Raw genomic sequence first — 21,103 nt, forward strand, 5'->3', positions numbered from 1 at the left:
ATTATTCCTATTTAAATCTAAATACTTACCTGTAAAATAAATCCTAATATAGCTACAATATAAATTATAATTATATTATAGCTATTTTAGGATTAATATTTATTTTACAGGTAACTTTGTATTTATTTTAACCAGGTACAATAGCTATTAAATAGTTAAGAACTATTTAATAGCTAAAATAGTTAAAATAATTACAAATTTACCTGTAAAAGAAATCCTAACCTAAGTTACAATTAAAACTAACACTATACTATCAATAAATTAATTAAATAAACTACCTACAATTACCTACAATTAACCTAACACTACACTATCAATAAATTAATTAAATACAATTCCTACAAATAAATACAATTAAATAAACTTGCTAAAGTACAAAAAATAAAAAAGAACTAAGTTACAAAAAATAAAAAAATATTTACAAACATCAGAAAAATATTACAACAATTTTAAACTAATTACACCTACTCTAAGCCCCCTAATAAAATAACAAAGCATCCCAAAATAACAAAATGCCCTACCCTATTCTAAATAACTAAAGTTCAAAGCTCTTTTACCTTACCAGCCCTGAACAGGGCCCTTTGCGGGGCATGCCCCAAGAAGTTCAGCTCTTTTGCCTTTTAAAGAAAACATACAATACCCAAGCCCCCCAACATTACAACCCACCACCCACATACCCCTAATCTAACCCAAACCCCCCTTAAATAAACCTAACACTAAGCCCCTGAAGATCTTCCTACCTTGTCTTCACCATACCAGGTTCACCGATCCGTCCTGAAGAGCTCCTCCGATGTCCTAATCCAAGCCCAAGCGGGGGGCTGAAGAGGTCCATGATCCGGATGAAGTCTTCATCCAAGCGGGAGCTGAAGAGGTCCATGATCCGGATGAAGTCTTCTATCAACGGCATCTTCAATCTTCTTTCTGCCGGATCCATCTTGCAGACCTCCGACGCGGAACATCCTGCTGGCCCGACGGACTAACGACGAATGACGGTTCCTTTAAGGGACGTCATCCAAGATGGCGTCCCTCGAATTCCGATTGGCTGATAGGATTCTATCAGCCAATCGGAATTAAGGTAGGAAAATTCTGATTGGCTGATGGAATCAGCCAATCAGATTCAAGTTCAATCCGATTAGCTGATTCAATCAGCCAATCAGATTGAGCTCGCAATCTATTGGCTGTTCCGATCAGCCAATAGAATGCAAGCTCAATCTGATTGGCTGATTGGATCAGCCAATCGGATTAAACTTGATTCTGATTGGCTGATTCCATCAGCCAATCAGAATATTCCTACCTTAATTCCGATTGGCTGATAGAATCCTATCAGCCAATCGGAATTCGATGGACGCCATCTTGGATGACGTCCCTTAAAGGAACCGTCATTCGTCGTTAGTCCGTCGGGCCAGCAGGATGTTCCGCGTCGGAGGTCTGCAAGATGGATCCGGAAGAAAGAAGATTGAAGATGCCGTTGATAGAAGACTTCATCCGGATCATGGACCTCTTCAGCTCCCGCTTGGATGAAGACTTCATCCGGATCATGGACCTCTTCAGCCCCCCGCTTGGGCTTGGATTAGGACATCGGAGGAGCTTTTCAGGACGGATCGGTGAACCTGGTATGGTGAAGACAAGGTAGGAAGATCTTCAGGGGCTTAGTGTTAGGTTTATTTAAGGGGGGTTTGGGTTAGATTAGGGGTATGTGGGTGGTGGGTTGTAATGTTGGGGGGCTTGGGTATTGTATGTTTTCTTTAAAAGGCAAAAGAGCTGAACTTCTTGGGGCATGCCCCGCAAAGGGCCCTGTTCAGGGCTGGTAAGGTAAAAGAGCTTTGAACTTTAGTTATTTAGAATAGCGTAGGGCATTTTGTTATTTTGGGGGGGTTTGCTATTTTATTAGGGGGCTTAGAGTAGGTGTAATTAGTTTAAAATTGTTGTAATATTTTTCTGATGTTTGTAAATATTTTTTTATTTTTTGTAACTTAGTTCTTTTTTATTTTTTGTACTTTAGCAAGTTTATTTAATTGTATTTATTTGTAGGAGTTGTATTTAATTAATTTATTGATAGTTTAGTGTTAGGTTAATTGTAGGTAGTTTATTTAATTAATTTATTGATAGTATAGTGTTAGTTTTAATTGTAACTTAGGTTAGGATTTCTTTTACAGGTAAATTTGTAATTATTTTAACTATTTTAGCTATTAAATAGTTCTTAACTGTTTAATAGCTATTGTACCTGGTTAAAATAAATACAAAGTTACCTGTAAAATAAATATTAATCCTAAAATAGCTATAATATAAATATAATTTATATTGTAGCTATATTAGGATTTATTTTACAGGTAAGTATTTAGCTTTAAATAGGAATAATTTATTTAATAAGAGTTAATTTATTTTGTTAGATAAAAATGATATTTAACTTAGGGGAGTGTTATTGTTAGGGTTAGACTTAGCTTTAGGGGTTAATACATTTATTAGAATAGCGGTGAGCTCCGGTCGGCAGATTAGGGGTTAATAATTGAAGTTAGGTGTCGGCGATGTTAGGGAGGGCAGATTAGGGGTTAATACTATTTATTATAGGGTTAGTGAGGGGGATTAGGGGTTAATAACTTTATTATAGTAGCGCTCAGGTCCGGTCGGCAGATTAGGGGTTAATATGTGGAGGCGACGTTGAGGGGGGCAGATTAGGGGTTAATAAATATAATACAGGGGTCGGCGGTGTTAGGGGCAGCAGATTAGGGGTACATAAGGATAACGTAGGTGGCGGCGCTTTGCGGTCGGCAGATTAGGGGTTAATAAGTGTAGGTAGGTGGAGGCGACGTTGTGGGGGGCAGGTTAGGGGTTAATAAATATAATACAGGGTCGGCGGTGTTAGGGGCAGCAGATTAGGGGTACATAAGGATAACGTAGGTGGCGGTCGGCAGATTAGGGGTTAAAAAAAATTATTCAAGTGTCGGCGATGTGGGGGGACCTCGGTTTAGGGGTACATAGGTAGTTTATGGGTGTTAGTGTACTTTAGAGCACAGTAGTTAAGAGCTTTATAAACCGGCGTTAGCCCAGAAAGCTCTTAACTACTGACTTTTTTCCTGCGGCTGGAGTTTTGTCGTTAGATGTCTAACGCTCACTTCAGAAACGACTCTAAATACCGGAGTTAGAAAAATCCCATTGAAAAGATAGGATACGCAATTGACGTAAGGGGATCTGCGGTATGGAAAAGTCGCGGCTGAAAAGTGAGCGTTAGACCCTATTTTGAGTGACTCCAAATACCGGCGGTAGCCTAAAACCAGCGTTAGGAGCCTCTAACGCTGGTTTTCACGGCTAACGCCAAACTCTAAATCTAGGCCTTAGGGTTTATTTTACAGGTATTTAATTTTAAATAGGAATTATTTAGGTAATGATAGTAGGTTTTATTTAGATTTATTTTAATTATATTTAAGTTACGGGCTGTTAGGGTTAGACTTTAGGGGTTAATAAATTTAGTATAGTGGCGGCGACATTGGGGGCGGCAGATTAGGGGTTAATAAGTGTAGGTAGGTTGCAGCGACATTGGGGACGGCAGATTAGGGGTTAATAATATTTAACTAGTGTTTGTGATGCGGGAGTGCGGCGGTTTAGGGGTTAATATGTTTATTATAGTGGCGGCGATGTCCGGAACGGCAGATTAGGGGTTAATAAGTATAATGAAGGTGTTGGGGCGGCAGATTAGGGGTTAATAAGTGTAAGATTAGGGGTGTTTAGACTCGGGGTTCATGTTAGGGTGTTAGGTGTAAACATACATTTTGTTTCCCCATAGGAATCAATGGGGCTGCGTTACTGAGCTTTACGCTGCTTTTTTTGCAGGTGTTAGACTTTTTTACAGCCGGCTCTCCCCATTGATGTCTATGGGGAAATCGTGCACGAGCACGTAAAACCAGCTCACCGCGGCTTTCAGCAGCGCTGGTATTGGAGTGCAGTATGGAGCTCAATTTTGCTCTACGCTCACTTTTTGCCTGATAATGCCGGGTTTTTGTAAACCTGTAATACCAGCGCTGTAGGGAAGTTAGCGGTGCAATAACTTGCAAGTTATTACCGAGCAGCTCTTACCGCAAAACTCGTAATCTAGCCGTTTATTAGTTATTGCGGTGGGGGATTGCGGTTGACAGGTAGATAGATATTGTGCATGCGTTAGGTTTTAGTTTATTTTTGGAGGCATTTTCGGGATTTACGGTACTCCCATACTCAGCGCAAGGCTTGCTACGGCTGCCTTTTATGGCGAGGTGAAAATGGAGTAAGATTTCTCCATTTTCGCCACGTAAGTCCTTGCGCTGAATATTGGATACCGATTTGCGACGCGGTACCATGTTAGCTTATGGGAGTAAAAATTGCGGGTGACGGGTGAAGTATACGGGCCGCATTTATATGGGGCGCTGTATATAGGATACTGAACCCGCACAAAAAACGGTGTCGCCGGCTTTTGCTGGCGACGTCGCATGTGTGATCAAGCCCCTGATTTCTCCCAAACAGCTCTCTTCCCTCCCCCGCCCCCCACTGGTCACACCCTTCTTAGGTACTGGCAGACAGTCTGCCAATATGAGGCTTCTTTTTTTTTTTTCAAATAAAATATATATATATTTTTTATTTTTATATTTTCTGCAGTGTAGGATGCCCCCAAACTCCCTGATCTTCCCAAACAGCTCTCTAAACCTCCCCCCTCTACCTATTCGCCCCCATCTTTTAAAAAATTTTTTTTTTTTTTTAATTTTCTGGCTCCATATGAGGCAGATTCCTGAAGCAAAGACATATATATATATATACGTCTTGCAGTATGATAGGCAAAGTACTGCAAGACGTATATATACGTCTTTTTTGGATTATGGGGTTAAAAATGCATGCTCTATCTGAATCGTGAATGTTTAATTTTGACTAGACTATTCCTTTAATAGGGTAAAGATGGGAAGCCAATAGTAACAGGGGCCCAAGATGGCACTCAGGACATCCTAATAATAAATAAGTATTGTTCTTATGAATCTGTGCTAAAAGCATACCGAGGCAGCCTCAGGAGCAGCAACACCCTTTTGGGAGTTAGCTTGTGATTGGTGGCTACACCAGACATGTCCAGCTAGATCCCAGTAATGCGTTGCTGCTCTGGAGTTAACTTTAACTATGTGTTTAATCCCTTTGCAAGAGTTAAACACAGGTCCTGATAGTCTAAAGCTCTCCATTCAGATAAAATTATCTAAACTGATTCTCCAGTACTCTAAGTCCCTTACAAAATTTGAGAAAGGTACATTTGTGTATACTTCTCTATGCTTCTCAATATAGCACTGTATGGAGAGTTTTGTTACATTGTGATTTTTATTTTATATTACTTCACACCTCAGATGTTGTCCTTTTAAGTTTTATTTCATTTAAGCTTTGCACTTTCTATTTTGTATTTTAATGCAGTTAGATTCTGTATACAGCAATGTATTTAGGATTGTGATTTTACAAAATAGTGATTATGTCTTGAAAGTTTTTGTGTAACTTTAAAGTGACACTAAAATCAAAATAAAGCTTTCATTATTCATATAGAGCATGCAGTTTTAGGAGGCTTCCCAATTAACTTCCATTATCAGACTATGCACAATATTTTTATATAAACACTTTCTAAAGCTACTACTGAGCATGTGCAAGATTTAACCGTGTATAAGTATATGAGTCTGTAATTGGCTGGTCACTGTCACATGATACAGGGAGCCGACAAATTGATATTTGAAATTTGCCAAAAAAAAATTCTCATTTAAAATTCAGAGTAAATGCTATTGCATAGGGAGGGCTTTGTATGTTAGGTTAACATTTTTGAATTTTATTCTTGAGGATTAGGGAAGTTGTTGGCAAAGAGGTGCAGCAGATGTGAAGCGATGCTTAAGGAAAATTAACCTGGCAAAGGCATTCATGATGGATTGCAGTGGGGACAGGCAGTAGCTTAGAAGACCAGAGAAGACAGAGTTGCAGTAATCAAGGCGGGAAATGATAAGGGAGTGGATAAGAATCTTATTTGTGTCTTGAGTGAGGAAGAGACAAATTTTTTAGATATTTTTTTTAGCTGGAAGCGGCAGGAGTTAGTTAAGGACATAATGTGGGGATCAAAAGAAAGTTCTAAGTCAAGTGTGACCCCAAGACAGCGGTACGGGCTTGAGGAGTAGTGGTGATGATAGAGTTATCCACAGTAAGTGAGATTTGCGGAATGGGGGGATTGGTAGAGGGAGGAAATAGACGGAATTCAGTTTTATAGCGATTTAGATTCAGGTAGTGAGGAGCCATCCAGGATGAGATATTAGCTAGGCAGCCGATGACACAAGTCAGCAGGGAGGAAGAAATGTCTGGTGCAGAAAGATAGATTTGGGTGTTGTCAGGATAAAGATGATACTGAAACCCACAGGACTTGATTAGTGAGCCTAGAGATGATGTGTAGACTGAGAAGAGAAGGGGACCTAGAACTGAGCCTTGAGGTACTCCAACAGAAAGGTGTAGAGGGGAGGAGGAAGAGCCAGAGAAGGATACACTGAAGGTAAGGTTAGAAAGGTAGGAAAACAGCCACAGTAGAGTTTTTTCCCAAATATCCAAGCAATGAAGGGTCTGGGGAAGCAATGAGTGGTCAACAGTGTCAAAGGCTGCAGAGAGGTCTAGAAGTCCATTGTAGCCATGCACTCACTTCCAATAAGCTGTTAATGGCGCTGGTGCGTCTTCAAAATCACAACATCCAAAAAGGTTGACGCTAAGTGTTAAGACCAAAAACTGCTTGCTACCAATATATAAAGGCTTAACACTTAGCCGAAACATCAACTTTGTGACCTATTTTTAATGTATAATAATGAAATAACTTTTTTTAAGACCTGTGAGTGCCTTCCTATAGCAAGCTATATATATATATATACATATATATATATATATATATATATATATATATATATAGACACACACACACACACATATATATATATATATATACATACACAAAATCAGGAATAAGGACAGCACATCCAGACTGGACCGGGTACACATCCCATGACCCATAAACATGCTCAGCTTTGGTTGCTATCACACTCGCATAAAGCTCCTCTATTTACAGAGTCACAAGCCCAGGTGCAAGCCCAGGGTGATTACATAAGTCTGTGAACCCTGACTTGTTACCAGTTTGTTTGATTATTAGCTTGCATTTGTGTGCATGGCTGCAGTTGTGTGGCTGTATTAGGGACCCAGGTATGTGGAAGAGACCTTGACGTGGTGCCTGAGCTTGTCCCATTTGGCCAAATGCGGTAACTAACTCTTCCGGTTTTGCTTTTTAATCCTAGCTGAGAGCTTGTAAGTGAGTACTGGACTTTATGTGTGTTGTATTATATATATATATATATATATATATATACACAACAGTATAAATATATATATATACTGGGTTCTCATGGAAGCTGGCGTTTGGGGAATAGTAACGCTAATGGAGGAGAGCAGATTTTTCTACTAATAACCAGTTACTCATACAAGCTGCCACATATGGACCAGTAATGATGGAGAACAGTAATTTTTACAAATAACCCTAGTATTTATATAAGCTGACATGTGGGGACCTGGATACAAAATAAATGAAAAAAAATGGAGCTTCAGGAGCCAGGCAGAAAGTAAAGCACAGCAGTGTCTGGTATGCACACAACTAGAAGGGGAGAGGTGCAGCTGTCAGCCTTTACATCTTTCCTTCAAAACATCAGGGCCAGGGCACTTCCTCTAAACAAATAAAGTTTATGCTGTTTTTAGATTTGTAAAATCTCTATCACCGTACTGTATCTATGATTTTATATATATGATAACTGGCTGAGGTATATCATAAAAACTGATAATCTTGGCACAAAATACAACCTGGACTTTTCAAAAAAATTCATTTACTATCATGAAGAGTAAAAACTATTATTGTGCATGTAATATTCATTTAACCATATATCTCAACATTTTCCTGAAAATAATATATATTTTAACCATGTGGGCCATAAGGAATTTACATTAGTGTTTGGTTTACAAATCTACCAATCATTGGTTAATACAGAATATCTTCAAAATGTTCTACACACAGATTGGCTCTTAATGTGCTGTCTGCTGTGCTTGCACCATTTTTATTGGCTGATACTGTTTGCTTCTCCTTGCTGATGATTGGTTCAGGGTGCATGGGCTTCAGGACGATGATTCTTTGCTTCCTTATGATGATGGTGCTTAGAATGATCTATATCTGGCTGGTTATTTAGTAGTTCTTTCAGTTGAATGGTTGGTGCTGGTGTTTCTGGTGACCTTGTGCTAATAGGGAAAACTGCGCTTGTATTCTATAAATATGGAATGTTATGTTAGCAACAATAATCTGCAAATAATTCAGCACATAACAGAAAATGATTAACAGAAAGATAAACATAAGAAAGGGGGAATACTGAGATAGGGAAGTCAGAAGATACTAAAGGTGTTTGCATATGTATGTGTGTGTGTATGCAATGTGTGGATGTGATGTGTATGTGTGTATATGATATATGTGATGTGTGTTGTGTATTTGATGTGTGTATTGTGCGATTTGTGTATATGATATATGTGGTGTGTGTGATGTGAGTGTATGTGATGTGTGTAATGTTCATGTGGTTTTTGTGTTTATGTGATGTGTGTAATGCTTATGTGATGTGTGTATGTCTGTGGTGTGTTATGTATGTGTGTAATGTGTTTGTGATGAGTGTGTGTTGTGCATTTATATGTGTATGATGTGTGCATGTGATGTATGATGAGTGTGGGTGATGTGTGTAATGTGTATGTGATGTATGATATGTGTTTGTGTGTATGTAATGTATGTGTGATGTATGTGTGTATGTCATTTGTGTGTATAATGTATGTGTTTGTGTTGTGCGTTTATGTAATGTGTGTGTGATGTGTATGTGTGTGTGATGTGTATATGCAGTGTATGTATATGTGTGTAATATGTATGATGTATGTGTTGTGTGTCATGCATGTTTGTGTGTCTAATCTATGTGTGTGTGATGTATGTATATGTGTAACTGTATAATGTATGTGTGATGTGTGTAATGTATGTGTGATGTATTTGTGTATATTATATATGTATGTGTGTGTAATGTATGTGTGTGTGTGTAAGTATGTGTAATGTAGGTGTGTGTGATGTATATGTATGTATGTATTGTATGTGTATGAGTGTGTGTACGTAATGTATGTGTGTGTGATGTGTATGTGTGTGTGAGTGTATGTATGTATGTACGTACGTACGTACGTACGTACGTGTGATGTATTTGTGTGTGTGTATGTAATGTATGCGGGTGTATGTAATGTGTGATGTATGTGTGGGTGATGTATGTATGTATGTAATGTGTGTGTATGTGTATATGTGTATGCAGTGTGTGTATGTAATTTGTGTGTATATGTGTATGATGTATGTGTGCCGTGTGTGATGTGTATGTAGTGTGTGTGTGATGTGTATATGCAGTGTATGTAATGTGTGTGTGTGTATGTGTGTAATATGTATGTGTGTATGATGTATGTGTGTGTGTTGTGTGTCATGTATGTGTGTGTGTAATGTATGTGTGATGTATGTAATGTATGTGTGATGTATCTTGTGTGTGTGTGTGTGTATATATGTAATGTTTGTGTGTATGTATGTATGTGTAATGTATGTGTGTGTGTGAGAGAGATGTATGTGTGTGTACGTAATATATGTGTGTGTGAAGTATGTGTGTGTGTGATGTATTTGTGTGTGTGATATATGTGTGTGTAGTGTAGTGTATGTATGTGTAATGTATGTGTGTGATGTATGCGTATGTATGTGTGTATGTGATGTGTATGTATGTGTGTGAGTGTATGTATGTGTGATGTATTTGTGTGTGTGTGTGATGTATGTATGTGTGTGTATGTAATGTATGTGTGTGTGTATGTGTGTGTAATGTGTATGTGATGTATGTGTTTGTGTGCGTGTGTGTGATGTATGTATGTGGGTGTATGTAATGTGTGGGTGTATGTAATGTATGTGTGTGTGTGTGATGTATGTGTGTATGTAATATGTGTGTGTGTGTGTGATTTATGTGTGTATGTAATATATGTGTGTGATGTGTGTGTGTGTGTGATGTATGTGTGTGATGTATGTGTGTGCATGTGTGATGTATGTGTGTGTGATGTATATGTGTGTATGTGATGTATGTGTTTGTGTGCGTGTGTGTGATGTATGTATGTGGGTGTATGTAATGTGTGGGTGTATGTAATGTATGTGTGTGTGTGTGATGTATGTGTGTATGTAATATGTGTGTGTGTGTGTGTGTGATTTATGTGTGTATGTAATATATGTGTGTGATGTGTGTGTGTGTGTGTGTGTGATGTATGTGTGTGATGTATGTGTGTGCATGTGTGATGTATGTGTGTGTGATGTATATGTGTGTATGTGATGTATGTGTTTGTGTGATGTGGGATGCTGCATACAAGATATCACATTACATTTCAGTAAGATGCTATAAACCTCCTACCATCATCTGCTGAGTGCTGTTGGGGTAGAAGCTGCAGTTTCCACAGACATCATTGTTATAAGTGAAGCGTATAGCAGCCTCTACATACGGGTAGTGCAAGTAGCTATAGGGGAGTCTGATGTGGAACGTGAGGCGGCCGCACCTGTTATGTAAAGCAGCATTAGTGATGCAAACTTCCCGCAACCTGTTCTGATGCATCAGTCGGACAAATGGATATTCAGGTAATGTTATTGTTCCCATGTGACACACACTCTGAACAGGACATATACCAATAGCACAGAGTAATGCTGGTTCATTAGTATTGTTATACAGTAAAGAAAAACAAAATGTTTACATGAACATAATCTCCTTCCTATAGTAAATGGACATGAATCATAGCATGAGACCCCTTGTGTTTGGGAACTGTAGATCATTGGGTCAGCAGGATCCTCTTATGCATTTTTTAAGAGCTCAGGACCAGCACTGATGAGAAGAACATGTTAGGTGAGGCCATGATCAGATGCTATGGGTCTGCAGCTTGTGTCAGCACATGGAACCTCAGATCAGGTTCATTTCATGCAGCCCCTGTGAGCTATATGCCCCTACTGGACCTCAGATCAGACTCATTTTATGCAGCCACTGTGCGCTATATGCTCCTACTGGACCTCAGATCAGACTCATTTTATGCAGCCACTGTGCACTATATGCCTCTACTGGACCTCAGATTAGACTAATTTCATGCAGCCGCTATGAGATATATGCCCCTACTGGACCTCAGATCAGACTCATTTTATGCTGCCACTGTGAGCTATATGCCCCTACTGGACCTCAGATCAGGCTCATTTCATACAGCAGCTGTGAGATATATGCCCCTACTGGGCCTCAGATCAGGCTCATTTAATGCAGCCACTGTGAGCTATATGCCCTTACTGGACCTCAGATCAGGCTCATTTAATGCAGCCACTGTGAGCTATATGCCCCTACAGGGCCTCTAATCAGACTCATTTCATGCAGCCCTGTAGCTATATGTCCCTACTGGACATCAAGATCAGACTAATTTCATGCAGCCACTGTGAGCAGTATATGCCCCTACTGGACCTCAGGCTCATTTAATGCAGCCCCTGTGAGTTATATGCCCCTACTGGACCTCTAATCAGACTTATTTCATGCAGCCCTGTAGCTATATGTCTCTACTAGACCTCAGCTCAGACTCATTTCATGCAGCCCCTGTGAGTTATAGGCCCCTACTGGACCTCAGATCAGGCTCATTTAATGCAGCCACTGTGAGCTATATGCCCCTACTGGACCTCTAATCAGACTCATTTCATGCAGCCCTGTAGCTATATGTCCCTACTGGACATCAAGATCAGACTAATTTCATGCAGCCACTGTGAGCAGTATATGCCCCTACTGGACCTCAGGCTCATTTAATGCAGCCCCTGTGAATTATATGCCCCTACTGGACCTCTAATCAGACTTATTTCATGCAGCCCTGTAGCTATATGTCTCTACTAGACCTCAGCTCAGACTCATTTCATGCAGCCCCTGTGAGTTATAGGCCCCTACTGGACCTCAGATCAGACTCATTTAATGCAGCCCCTGTGAGTTATATGACCCTACTGGACCTCTAATCAGACTCATTTCATGCAGCCCTGTAGCTATATGTCCCTACTGGACATCAAGATCAGACTAATTTCATGCAGCCACTGTGAGCAGTATATGCCCCTACTGGAACTCAGGCTCATTTAATGCAGCCCCTGTGAGTTATATGCCCCTACTGGACCTCAGATCAGACTCATTTAATGCAGCCCCTGTGAGTTATATGCCCCTACTGGACCTCTAATCAGACTCATTTCATGCAGCCCTGTAGCTATATGTCCCTACTGGACATCAAGATCAGACTAATTTCATGCAGCCACTGTGAGCAGTATATGCCCCTACTGGAACTCAGGCTCATTTAATGCAGCCCCTGTGAGTTATATGCCCCTACTGGACCTCTAATCAGACTTATTTCATGCAGCCCTGTAGCTATATGTCTCTACTAGACCTCAGCTCAGACTCATTTCATGCAGCCCCTGTGAGTTATAGACCCCTACTGGACCTCAGATCAGACTCATTTCATGCAGCCGCTGTGAGATATATGCCCCTACTGGACCTCAGATCAGGCTCATTTAATGCAGCTGCTGTGAGATATATGCCACTACTGGACCTCAGATCAGACTCATTTCATGCAGCCCTGTGAGCTATATGCCCCTACTGGACCTCAGATCAGACTCATTTCATGCAACCGCTGTGAGATATATGCCCATACTGGACATTCAGATCAGACTAATTTCATGCAGCCACTGTGAGCAGTATATGCCCCTACTGAACCTCAGACTCATTTCATACAGACCCTGTGAGATATATGCCCCTACTGGACCTCAGATCAGACTCATTACATGCAGCCCCTGTGAGTTTTATGCCCCTACTGGACCACAGATCCTGACTCATTTCATGCAGCTGCTGTGAGTTATATGCCACTACTGGACCTCAGATCAGACTCATTTCATGCAGCCGCTGAGATATATGCCCCTACTGGACCTCAGATCAGACTCATTTCATGCAACCCTGTGAGCTACTGTATATGCCCCTACTGGACCTCAGATCAGACTAATTTAATGCAGCCCCTGTGAGATATATATCCCTACTGGACCTCAGATCAGACTCATTTCATGCAGCCACTGTGAGCTATATGCCCCTACTGGACCTCAGATCAGACTTATTTAATGCAGCCCCTGTGATATATATGTCCCTACTGGACCTAGTCAGATCAGACTCATTTCATGCAGCCACTGTAAGATATATGCCCCTACTGGACCTCAGATCAGGCTCATTACATGCAGCCCCTGTGAGATATATGCCCCTACTGGACATCAGATCAGACTAATTTTATGCAGCCACTGTGAGCAGTATATGCCCCTACTGGATCTCAGACTCATTTCATGCAGGCCCTGTAAGGTCTATGCCCCTACTAAACCTCAGATCAGACTTATATCATGCAGCCCCTGTAAGCTATATGCCCCTCCTGGACCCAAGATTAGAATAATTGCCCTGTAACCCTAATTATCAATATATTAATATGGAAGCTCTGACCAGATCTATTACTTGATACTCTTGTCAGTTATATGCCCTAACTGAACCTCAGATCTGAACCAATTATATTTTTACAATAACTTTACTGGACAAGCAGTTAAATACTGGAATGTCCAGTTAAAGGGACATAAAAGGTAAAAATAGAAGTTTTACCATTCATAAAGAGCATGCAATTATTATTTTTATTTATTTCTTTATTTTAATTCCAATTTACTTCTACTGGCAAATTTACTTCTCTCTCTTGGTATCCTTTGTTGAAACTTAGCCTCTTCCTATGACAGCATTCCCATGACAGCATACCTAGGTAGGCTCATGTGCGTGCATGTGTCTTGAGCACTATGTAACAGCAGCGTCTATGTAACAGCACCGCTGCCATATAGTACAAAAAAACACATGCACGCACATAAGCCTACATCACTAGCATGCAAAAAGTAGCAACTGTTACATTTGAATTGAATATGACATGGTTCACTTTTTTTCTAAATGTGATTTATTATAAATAATTTGCAAACAGTGTTGCTGAGTCATGGTGATTACAAACTGGGAGGAAAAATTACTTCAAGTAAGTGAGGTGCTCTGAGTTAAAGGGACACTGAACCCAATTTTTTTCTTTTGTGATTCAGATAGAGCATGCAATTTTAACCCCTTAGTGACCAGAGCACTTTTCCATTTTCTGTCCGTTTGGGACCAAGGCTATTTTTACATTTTTGCGGTGTTTGTGTTTAGCTGTAATTTTCTTCTTACTCATTTACTGTACCCACACATATTATATACCGTTTTTCTCGCCATTAAATGGACTTTCTAAAGATACCATTATTTTCATCATATCTTATAATTTACTATAAAAAAAATGATAAAATATGAGGAAAAATGGAAAAAAACACACTTTTTCTAACTTTGACCCCCAAAATCTGTTACATATCTAAAACCAAAAAAACACCCATGCTAAATAGTTTCTAAATTTTGTCCTGAGTTTAGAAATACCCAATGTTTACATGTTCTTTGCTTTTTTTGCAAGTTATAGGGCCATAAATACAAGTAGCACTTTGCTATTTCCAAACCATTTTTTTCCAAAATTAGCGCTAGTTACATTAGAACACTGATATCTTTCAGGAATACCTGAATATCCCTTGACATTTATATATTTTTTTTTAGTAGACATCCCAAAGTATTGATCTAGGCCAATTTTGGTATATTTCATACCACCATTTCACCGCCAAATGCGATCAAATACAAAAAATTGTTCACTTTTTCACAAATTTTTTCACAAACTTTAGGTTTCTCACTGAAATTATTTACAAACAACTTGTGCAATTATGGCATAAATGGTTGTAAATTCTTCTCTGGGATCCCCTTTGTTCAGAAATAGCACACATATATGGCTTTGGCGTTGCTTTTTGGTAATTAGAAGGCCGCTAAATGCCACTGCGCACCACAAGTGTATCATGCCCAGCAGTTAAGGGGTTAATTAGGGAGCTTTTAGGGAGCTTGTAGGGTTAATTTTAGCTTTAGTGTAGTGTAGTAGACAACCCCAAGTATTGATCTAGGCACATTTTGGTATATTTCATGCCACCATTTCACCGCCAAATGCGATCAAATTAAAAAAAACGTAAAATTTTTCACAATTTTAGGTTTCTCACTGAAATCATTTACAAACAGCTTGTGCAATTATGGCACAAATGGTTGTAAATGCTTGTCTGGGATCCCCTTTGTTCAGAAATAGCAGACATATATGACTTTGGCGTTGCTTTCTGGTAATTAGAAGGCCACTAAATCCTGTTGCGCCTCACACGTGTATTATGGCTAGCAGTGAAAGGGTTAATTAGGGAGTTTGTAGTGAGCTTGCAGGGTTAATTTTAGCTTTAGTGTAGAGATCAGCCTCCCATCTGACACATCCCACCCCCTGATCCCTCCCAAACAGCTCCCTTCCCTCCCCCACCCCACAATTGTCCCCGCCATCTTAAGTACTGGCAGACTTTCTTTTTTAGCATATTTACATATGCTACTGTGTAGGATCCCCCCCTTAGCCCCCAACCTCCCTGATCCCCCCCAAAACCGCTCTCTAACCCTCCCCTCTGCCTTATTGGGCAGACAAACCCCCACCACCTTGCTGATTATTTTAATTTTCAATATTTTTTATCTTTTTATTTTCACATTTTCTGCAGTGTAGCGGTTCCCATCCGCTCCCTCCCCGTGCACGCGCCCGCCCCCACCCTCCCGTGCACGCGCGCGCGCCCGTGCGCGCCCCCAGCCACCCCCGCCCACGATCCCGCCCCCCTTCACTTCCACAGGGCCATTGATGGCCGCCACCCGCCTCCCGGTCCGGCTCCCACCCACCAACAAAGGGAGCAACCGATCTCCGGTGCAGAGAGGGCCACAGAGTGGCTCTCTCTGCACCGGATTACTTAAAAAGGTTATTGCAGGATGCCTCCATATCGAGGCATCACTGCAATAACCGGAAAGCAGCTGGAAGCGAGCAGGATCGCTTCCAGCTGCTTTCCACACTGAGGACGTGCAGGGTACGTTCTCAGGCATTAACTGCCTTTTTTCTGAGGACGTACCCTGCACGTCCTCAGTCGTTAAGGGGTTAAGCAAATTTCTAATTTACTCCTATTATCAATTTTTCTTCGTTCTCTTGCTATCTTTATTTGAAATAAAAGCCATCTAAGCTTTTTTGGGTTAAGAACTCTGGACAACACTTTTTGATTGGTAGATGGATTTTTTCCACCAATCAGCAAGGACAACCCAGGTTATCCCCAAAATGGGCCGGCATCTAAACTTAGATTCTTGCATTTCAAATAAAGATATCAAGAGAATAAAGAAAATTTGATAATAGGAGTAAATTAGAAAGTTGCTTAAAAATTCATGCTCTATCTGAATCACAAAAGAAAAATTTTGGGTTCAGTGTCCCTTTAATTGGCAAATGACTCTCTCACACTGACCAATCAGTGAAAATGTGCAGTGAATTAAAGTTTTAGCTCTGAGCTGGCATAAAGTCTTGCTGATTCTGATACATAATAAGGGCCTGATTTTCTACGGCTCTCTGATCTGGTGAGTTTCTATAAGATAAAGTCTTGAGATTCTAAAAGATAAAGTCTTGAGATTCTATAAGATAGCTCTCTGATCTGGTGAGATTCTATAAGATAAAGTCTTGAGATTCTATAAGATAGCTCTCTGATCTGGTGAGTTTCTATAAGATAAAGTCTTGAGATTCTATAAGATAAAGTCTTGAGATTCTATAAGATAAAGTCTTGAGATTCTATAAGATAGCTCTCTGATCTGGTGAGATTCTATAAGATAGCTCTCTGATCTGGTGAGATTATATAAGATAAAGTCTTGAGATTCTATAAGATAGCTCTCTGATCTGGTGAGATTCTATAAGATAGCTCTCTTATCTGGTGAGTTTCTATAAGATAAAGTCTTGAGATTCTATAAGATAGCTCTCTGATCTGGTGAGTTTCTATAAGATAAAGTCTTGAGATTCTATAAGATAGCTCTCTGATCTGGTGGGATTCTATAAGATAAAGTCTTGAGATTCTATAAGATAGCTCTCTGATCTGGTGGGATTCTATAAGATAAAGTCTTGAGATCCTATAAGATAATTCGTCAGTGTTATGAGACCCTTAGAGATTGCTTTAAAGGCAATGTTTACTTTTGGAACTTTGTATCTCATTAGGGGATTACACTAATATTAACCAACAACAAAATGGATATTCCATATTAAAAATATAAAAACGATATAGTTTATTAACATGAAAACCAACTGTGAACCAAGCAAGGATGCACCAGCCTTACGTGTGTTTAACAATCAATAGGACACAATGTTACAAGGACATCGTAAACTAGCTTTTTCTTTGCATAAATGTTTTGTAGATGATGCATTTATACAGCCCATCTGGGAGTGTTTTTGTAACAATGTATAACTTTGCTTATTTTTTAATAACATTGTACTGATTTTCAGACTCCTAACCAAGCTCCAAAGTATCAGATTTAGAATGAAGACTACAGATTCCTGCTTTCTATTGCTTGTGTAATGGGTCATTTCATATGCAGGGGGGGGGGGGAGAGGGTATGCTCTTCCTGCTTTTTCAGTCTCTTTCAATGAGTGTCCCAGCCTAATCTCATCAACAGTGCTAAACTGGGAGCTTGTAAGTACGTTTTTAAAAGGTTTTATACTGGATTGTTAGATCAGTATCTGCATATTCTTCCTTATAGTAGTGTCTATTACATACAGTTATATAAAAATGAATGTATACTGTTCCTTTAAGATATATTTGAACACAGTGGTACTACAACTGTAAAATAATTGTTTTAAAATACTCTCTGTTCTTTTTTTACATCTATCAGCCTCAGTGGTTAATGAGGGGTTCACTGACTAAGCATGTAGTTTATCCCCTTAACAACCACAATGTACCCTGTATGCCGCTGGTTGTTAAAGGGACAGTATACACCAATTTTCATATAACTGCATGTAATAGACACTACTATAAAGAAGAATATGCACAGATACTGATATAAAAATCCAGTATAAAAACATTTAAAAACTTACTTAGAAACTTCCAGTTTAGCTCTATTTAAAAGGCTACTGGAACACCCACTGCCAGTGGGAAATATCAGACACTCCCCCTTCCATTGCATATGAAAAGACTCTTTACACAGACAGAAGCAAGCTGGAGTAGGTATACGTCGGTATTCTCCTAAAACTTTGGGGCTTGGTTAGGAGTCTGGAAATCAGAGCAATGTTATTTTAAAAAAAATCTAAACTATCCATTTAAAAAAAAACAAAAAAAACTTTATGGGCTATATAAATAGATCATCTACAAAACATTTATGCAAAGAAAAAAAAAGTGTATAATGTCCCTTTAAGGGTTTGTCTAGTTGACCGCACTATTCAACCATCCATCCCTCCTGCAGGTCAGCGGTGAGACCGCGCTATTAGACCCTCCATCCCTCCTGCAGGTGAGAACGCGTTATTAGACCCTCCATCCCTTCTGCAGGTGAGACCGCGTTATTAGACCCTCCATCCCTCCTGCAGGTCAGCGGTGAGACCACGCTACTATAGACGTACCATTGCTGGTCATTAAGGAGTTAATGACAGTGTGTGTATATATTAAATATCTGAAGTGTGTTATACTTAGGGAAAAATGTATCAAAATGTGAAATATTGAGCCTAAAAAGTCACAAGCACATTCACGACAGATTAAATTAAGTTAAAAACAAAAACAAAACTGCAGATATTTATAAAAAAAACGGAGTCTTATTATGTGCAAATGGAAATTGCGATGATAAGCCAATGGATGTCCTGTTGCAGGTCTTTATTCACTAATGTATTAATCATGCGTTATACACTACTAACTATTTATCCTATTAAAAAAGAATAACATTATCACGTGATGTAAGTGTGGGAATGAAATTAATAAAGTTTCTTTTATTCAACCTGTTTATTTGACCATTATTTCAGAGAATGGTTGTTTTTTATGCTATAAGAATATTTACTGCCCTTTTCTAGTCGCTTTTTCTTTCTTTGCGATATTTTATTGTTCCTTGTATTTTTTAGCGTCTTCTTGTGGGTGATTTCTAACTCCAGATACTTCCATTACGGCAAGAAAAAGAACATTTTCCATTGTAACTCTGGAAGAACAACAATATGGTTCTCTTTCACTACCTCACAACCTACAAATTGACGAGATTAAAAAGAGTGGCTGTTACCTGTGCCACTTTTCATTAATATGTGAGAACTGCAAATGAATATGGATATTTTAAAATACCAATAGAGATCAATACAAGAAACTTCCAGGCAACTTATTCGCAAATATTAAACACTTGCGAATGAACATGAGTTGATTTGTTTGCACATATGGAAAGTTGTGGCTTTATTGGTGCGTAACTATTTCTAAATATGGTGATATTATTCAAGAGCTTTTTTTGGGGCGATAATCATGAGAAATTCCTTTTTCTCAATTTGATAAATTTTGTCAATTTGATGTCTGTTATCAAGGTGTTAACCAAAACGTGCAAGACTGGTGCATCCTTGCTCAGTTCACAGTTGTTTAGATCAGTGATTTGCAACCATTTTTTTGCCGTGGCACACTTTTTTACATTAAAAAATCCTGTGGCACACCACCTTCCCAAATTTTACAAAATCACACATTGTAGCCTAATACAGGATATATATACAGTATATATATATATATATATATATATATATACACACACACACACACACACTGTACTGTGCTGTCATGCCATGCCTCCTACAAACTATACATGACATATTGACACTCATTCACAAACAATCATAATGAATGTCAATGTCATGGTTGTAAATTATGCCTGATGAGCCTGTCACATACCTCCCAATATTTCAAAATTTGAAAGAGGGACACCCCTGCACTGTTGTCAATCTGCCGCGGCACACCTGAGGATTTCTCACGGCACACTAGTGTGCCACGGCACACTTGTTGAAAAACACTGGTTTAGATTATATGGAATAACGTGTATATTTTTTATATTTTTATTATGGAATAAGAGCTTTGTCAGAGCTGACTTATACTATGTGTTTAACTGTTTTTCATGGGTTAAGAACAAAATGATATGCAAGTAATAGCGCTGTAAAAAATATTTGCACATTTCACACACTAGAGCATTATCTTTTTGCAATTTTATGCACCTGTAAAATATGAACCCCAAACAATGGCTGGACTTACCTATCATAGATAAGAAAGTCATCCTTATTTCCATTCAATATTTCCCAGATTTCAGGCTGGCTGGGGAGTTGCTGGTACACAGGCACCCCAGCAGGAGCACGTCGCTTTAGCTCAGGGTACAAGAGCAGGGAGAAAAAACTCTGATCATTAAGTATTATGTAGCTGATATTGGTCAGCCCCTGAGTGGACAGCTTGTCACGCAGTGGTCCCATGCTAGATAACACCAGGAAGAAGAGAAGATGTAACAGATTAGAGATTTGTAATTAACAGTTTTATACCTTCTGACTAATGCTGGATGTATTCATAACTCCTCTCTAAAGGGACAGTGTAAAACTGTTACACATAATTCACCTTTATTTTGTCAATCAAAATAGCTAATTTTGCCTGTTGAATCTGCTACCTATGTTAAAGGCTATGTAAACAAGAGCCAGCAGAAGAAATTACACTCTTGGGTGGTGGAAGTGATATGTATGTAAAAATGTTTACTTTCAATTGTTCTTAATAGTGGGATTTGGAATACAGACAGAGGTAAGATAAGGAAGCATTTATGTGTGTAGAAAGTAATAAGATAAGGTGATCTGATCTCTATACAAATTCAGCCCATTTTAATGAGTTGTGTCTATTTCATATACAAAAAAATAAACCTACATGAACAATCTCTCATACATTTTATACTCTGCAGCAGCTGGTATAACAAGTAATCGGAAACACATTAAGGGGAAACTATTTTACAGTACACTGTCCCTTTAAGTTAGACTACTGTAAAATATGCATTTGAAAGTGTTCTGCCCA

The 21,103-nt window shown here is 39.2% G+C and overlaps 1 protein-coding gene across 1 annotated transcript in view; it reads right to left on the reverse strand.

Moving 5' to 3' along the window:
• Nucleotides 1-7,863: 7,863 nt before the first annotated feature.
• Nucleotides 7,864-21,103, reverse strand: part of LOC128641425 (selenoprotein Pb) — a 21,163-nt gene continuing 7,923 nt past the window's right edge. The window contains exons 3-5 of the mRNA XM_053694057.1: nt 20,312-20,524; nt 10,491-10,632; nt 7,864-8,312 (exon numbers count right to left, since the gene is read on the reverse strand). Of these exons, the coding sequence (XP_053550032.1) occupies nt 8,151-8,312; nt 10,491-10,632; nt 20,312-20,524 (517 nt within the window). The 3' untranslated portion in view covers nt 7,864-8,150. The remainder of the gene's footprint in view (nt 8,313-10,490; nt 10,633-20,311; nt 20,525-21,103) is intronic.

The sequence above is a fragment of the Bombina bombina genome, chromosome 10 (genome assembly GCF_027579735.1).
Source record: "Bombina bombina isolate aBomBom1 chromosome 10, aBomBom1.pri, whole genome shotgun sequence".
Classification (NCBI taxonomy): domain Eukaryota; kingdom Metazoa; phylum Chordata; class Amphibia; order Anura; family Bombinatoridae; genus Bombina; species Bombina bombina.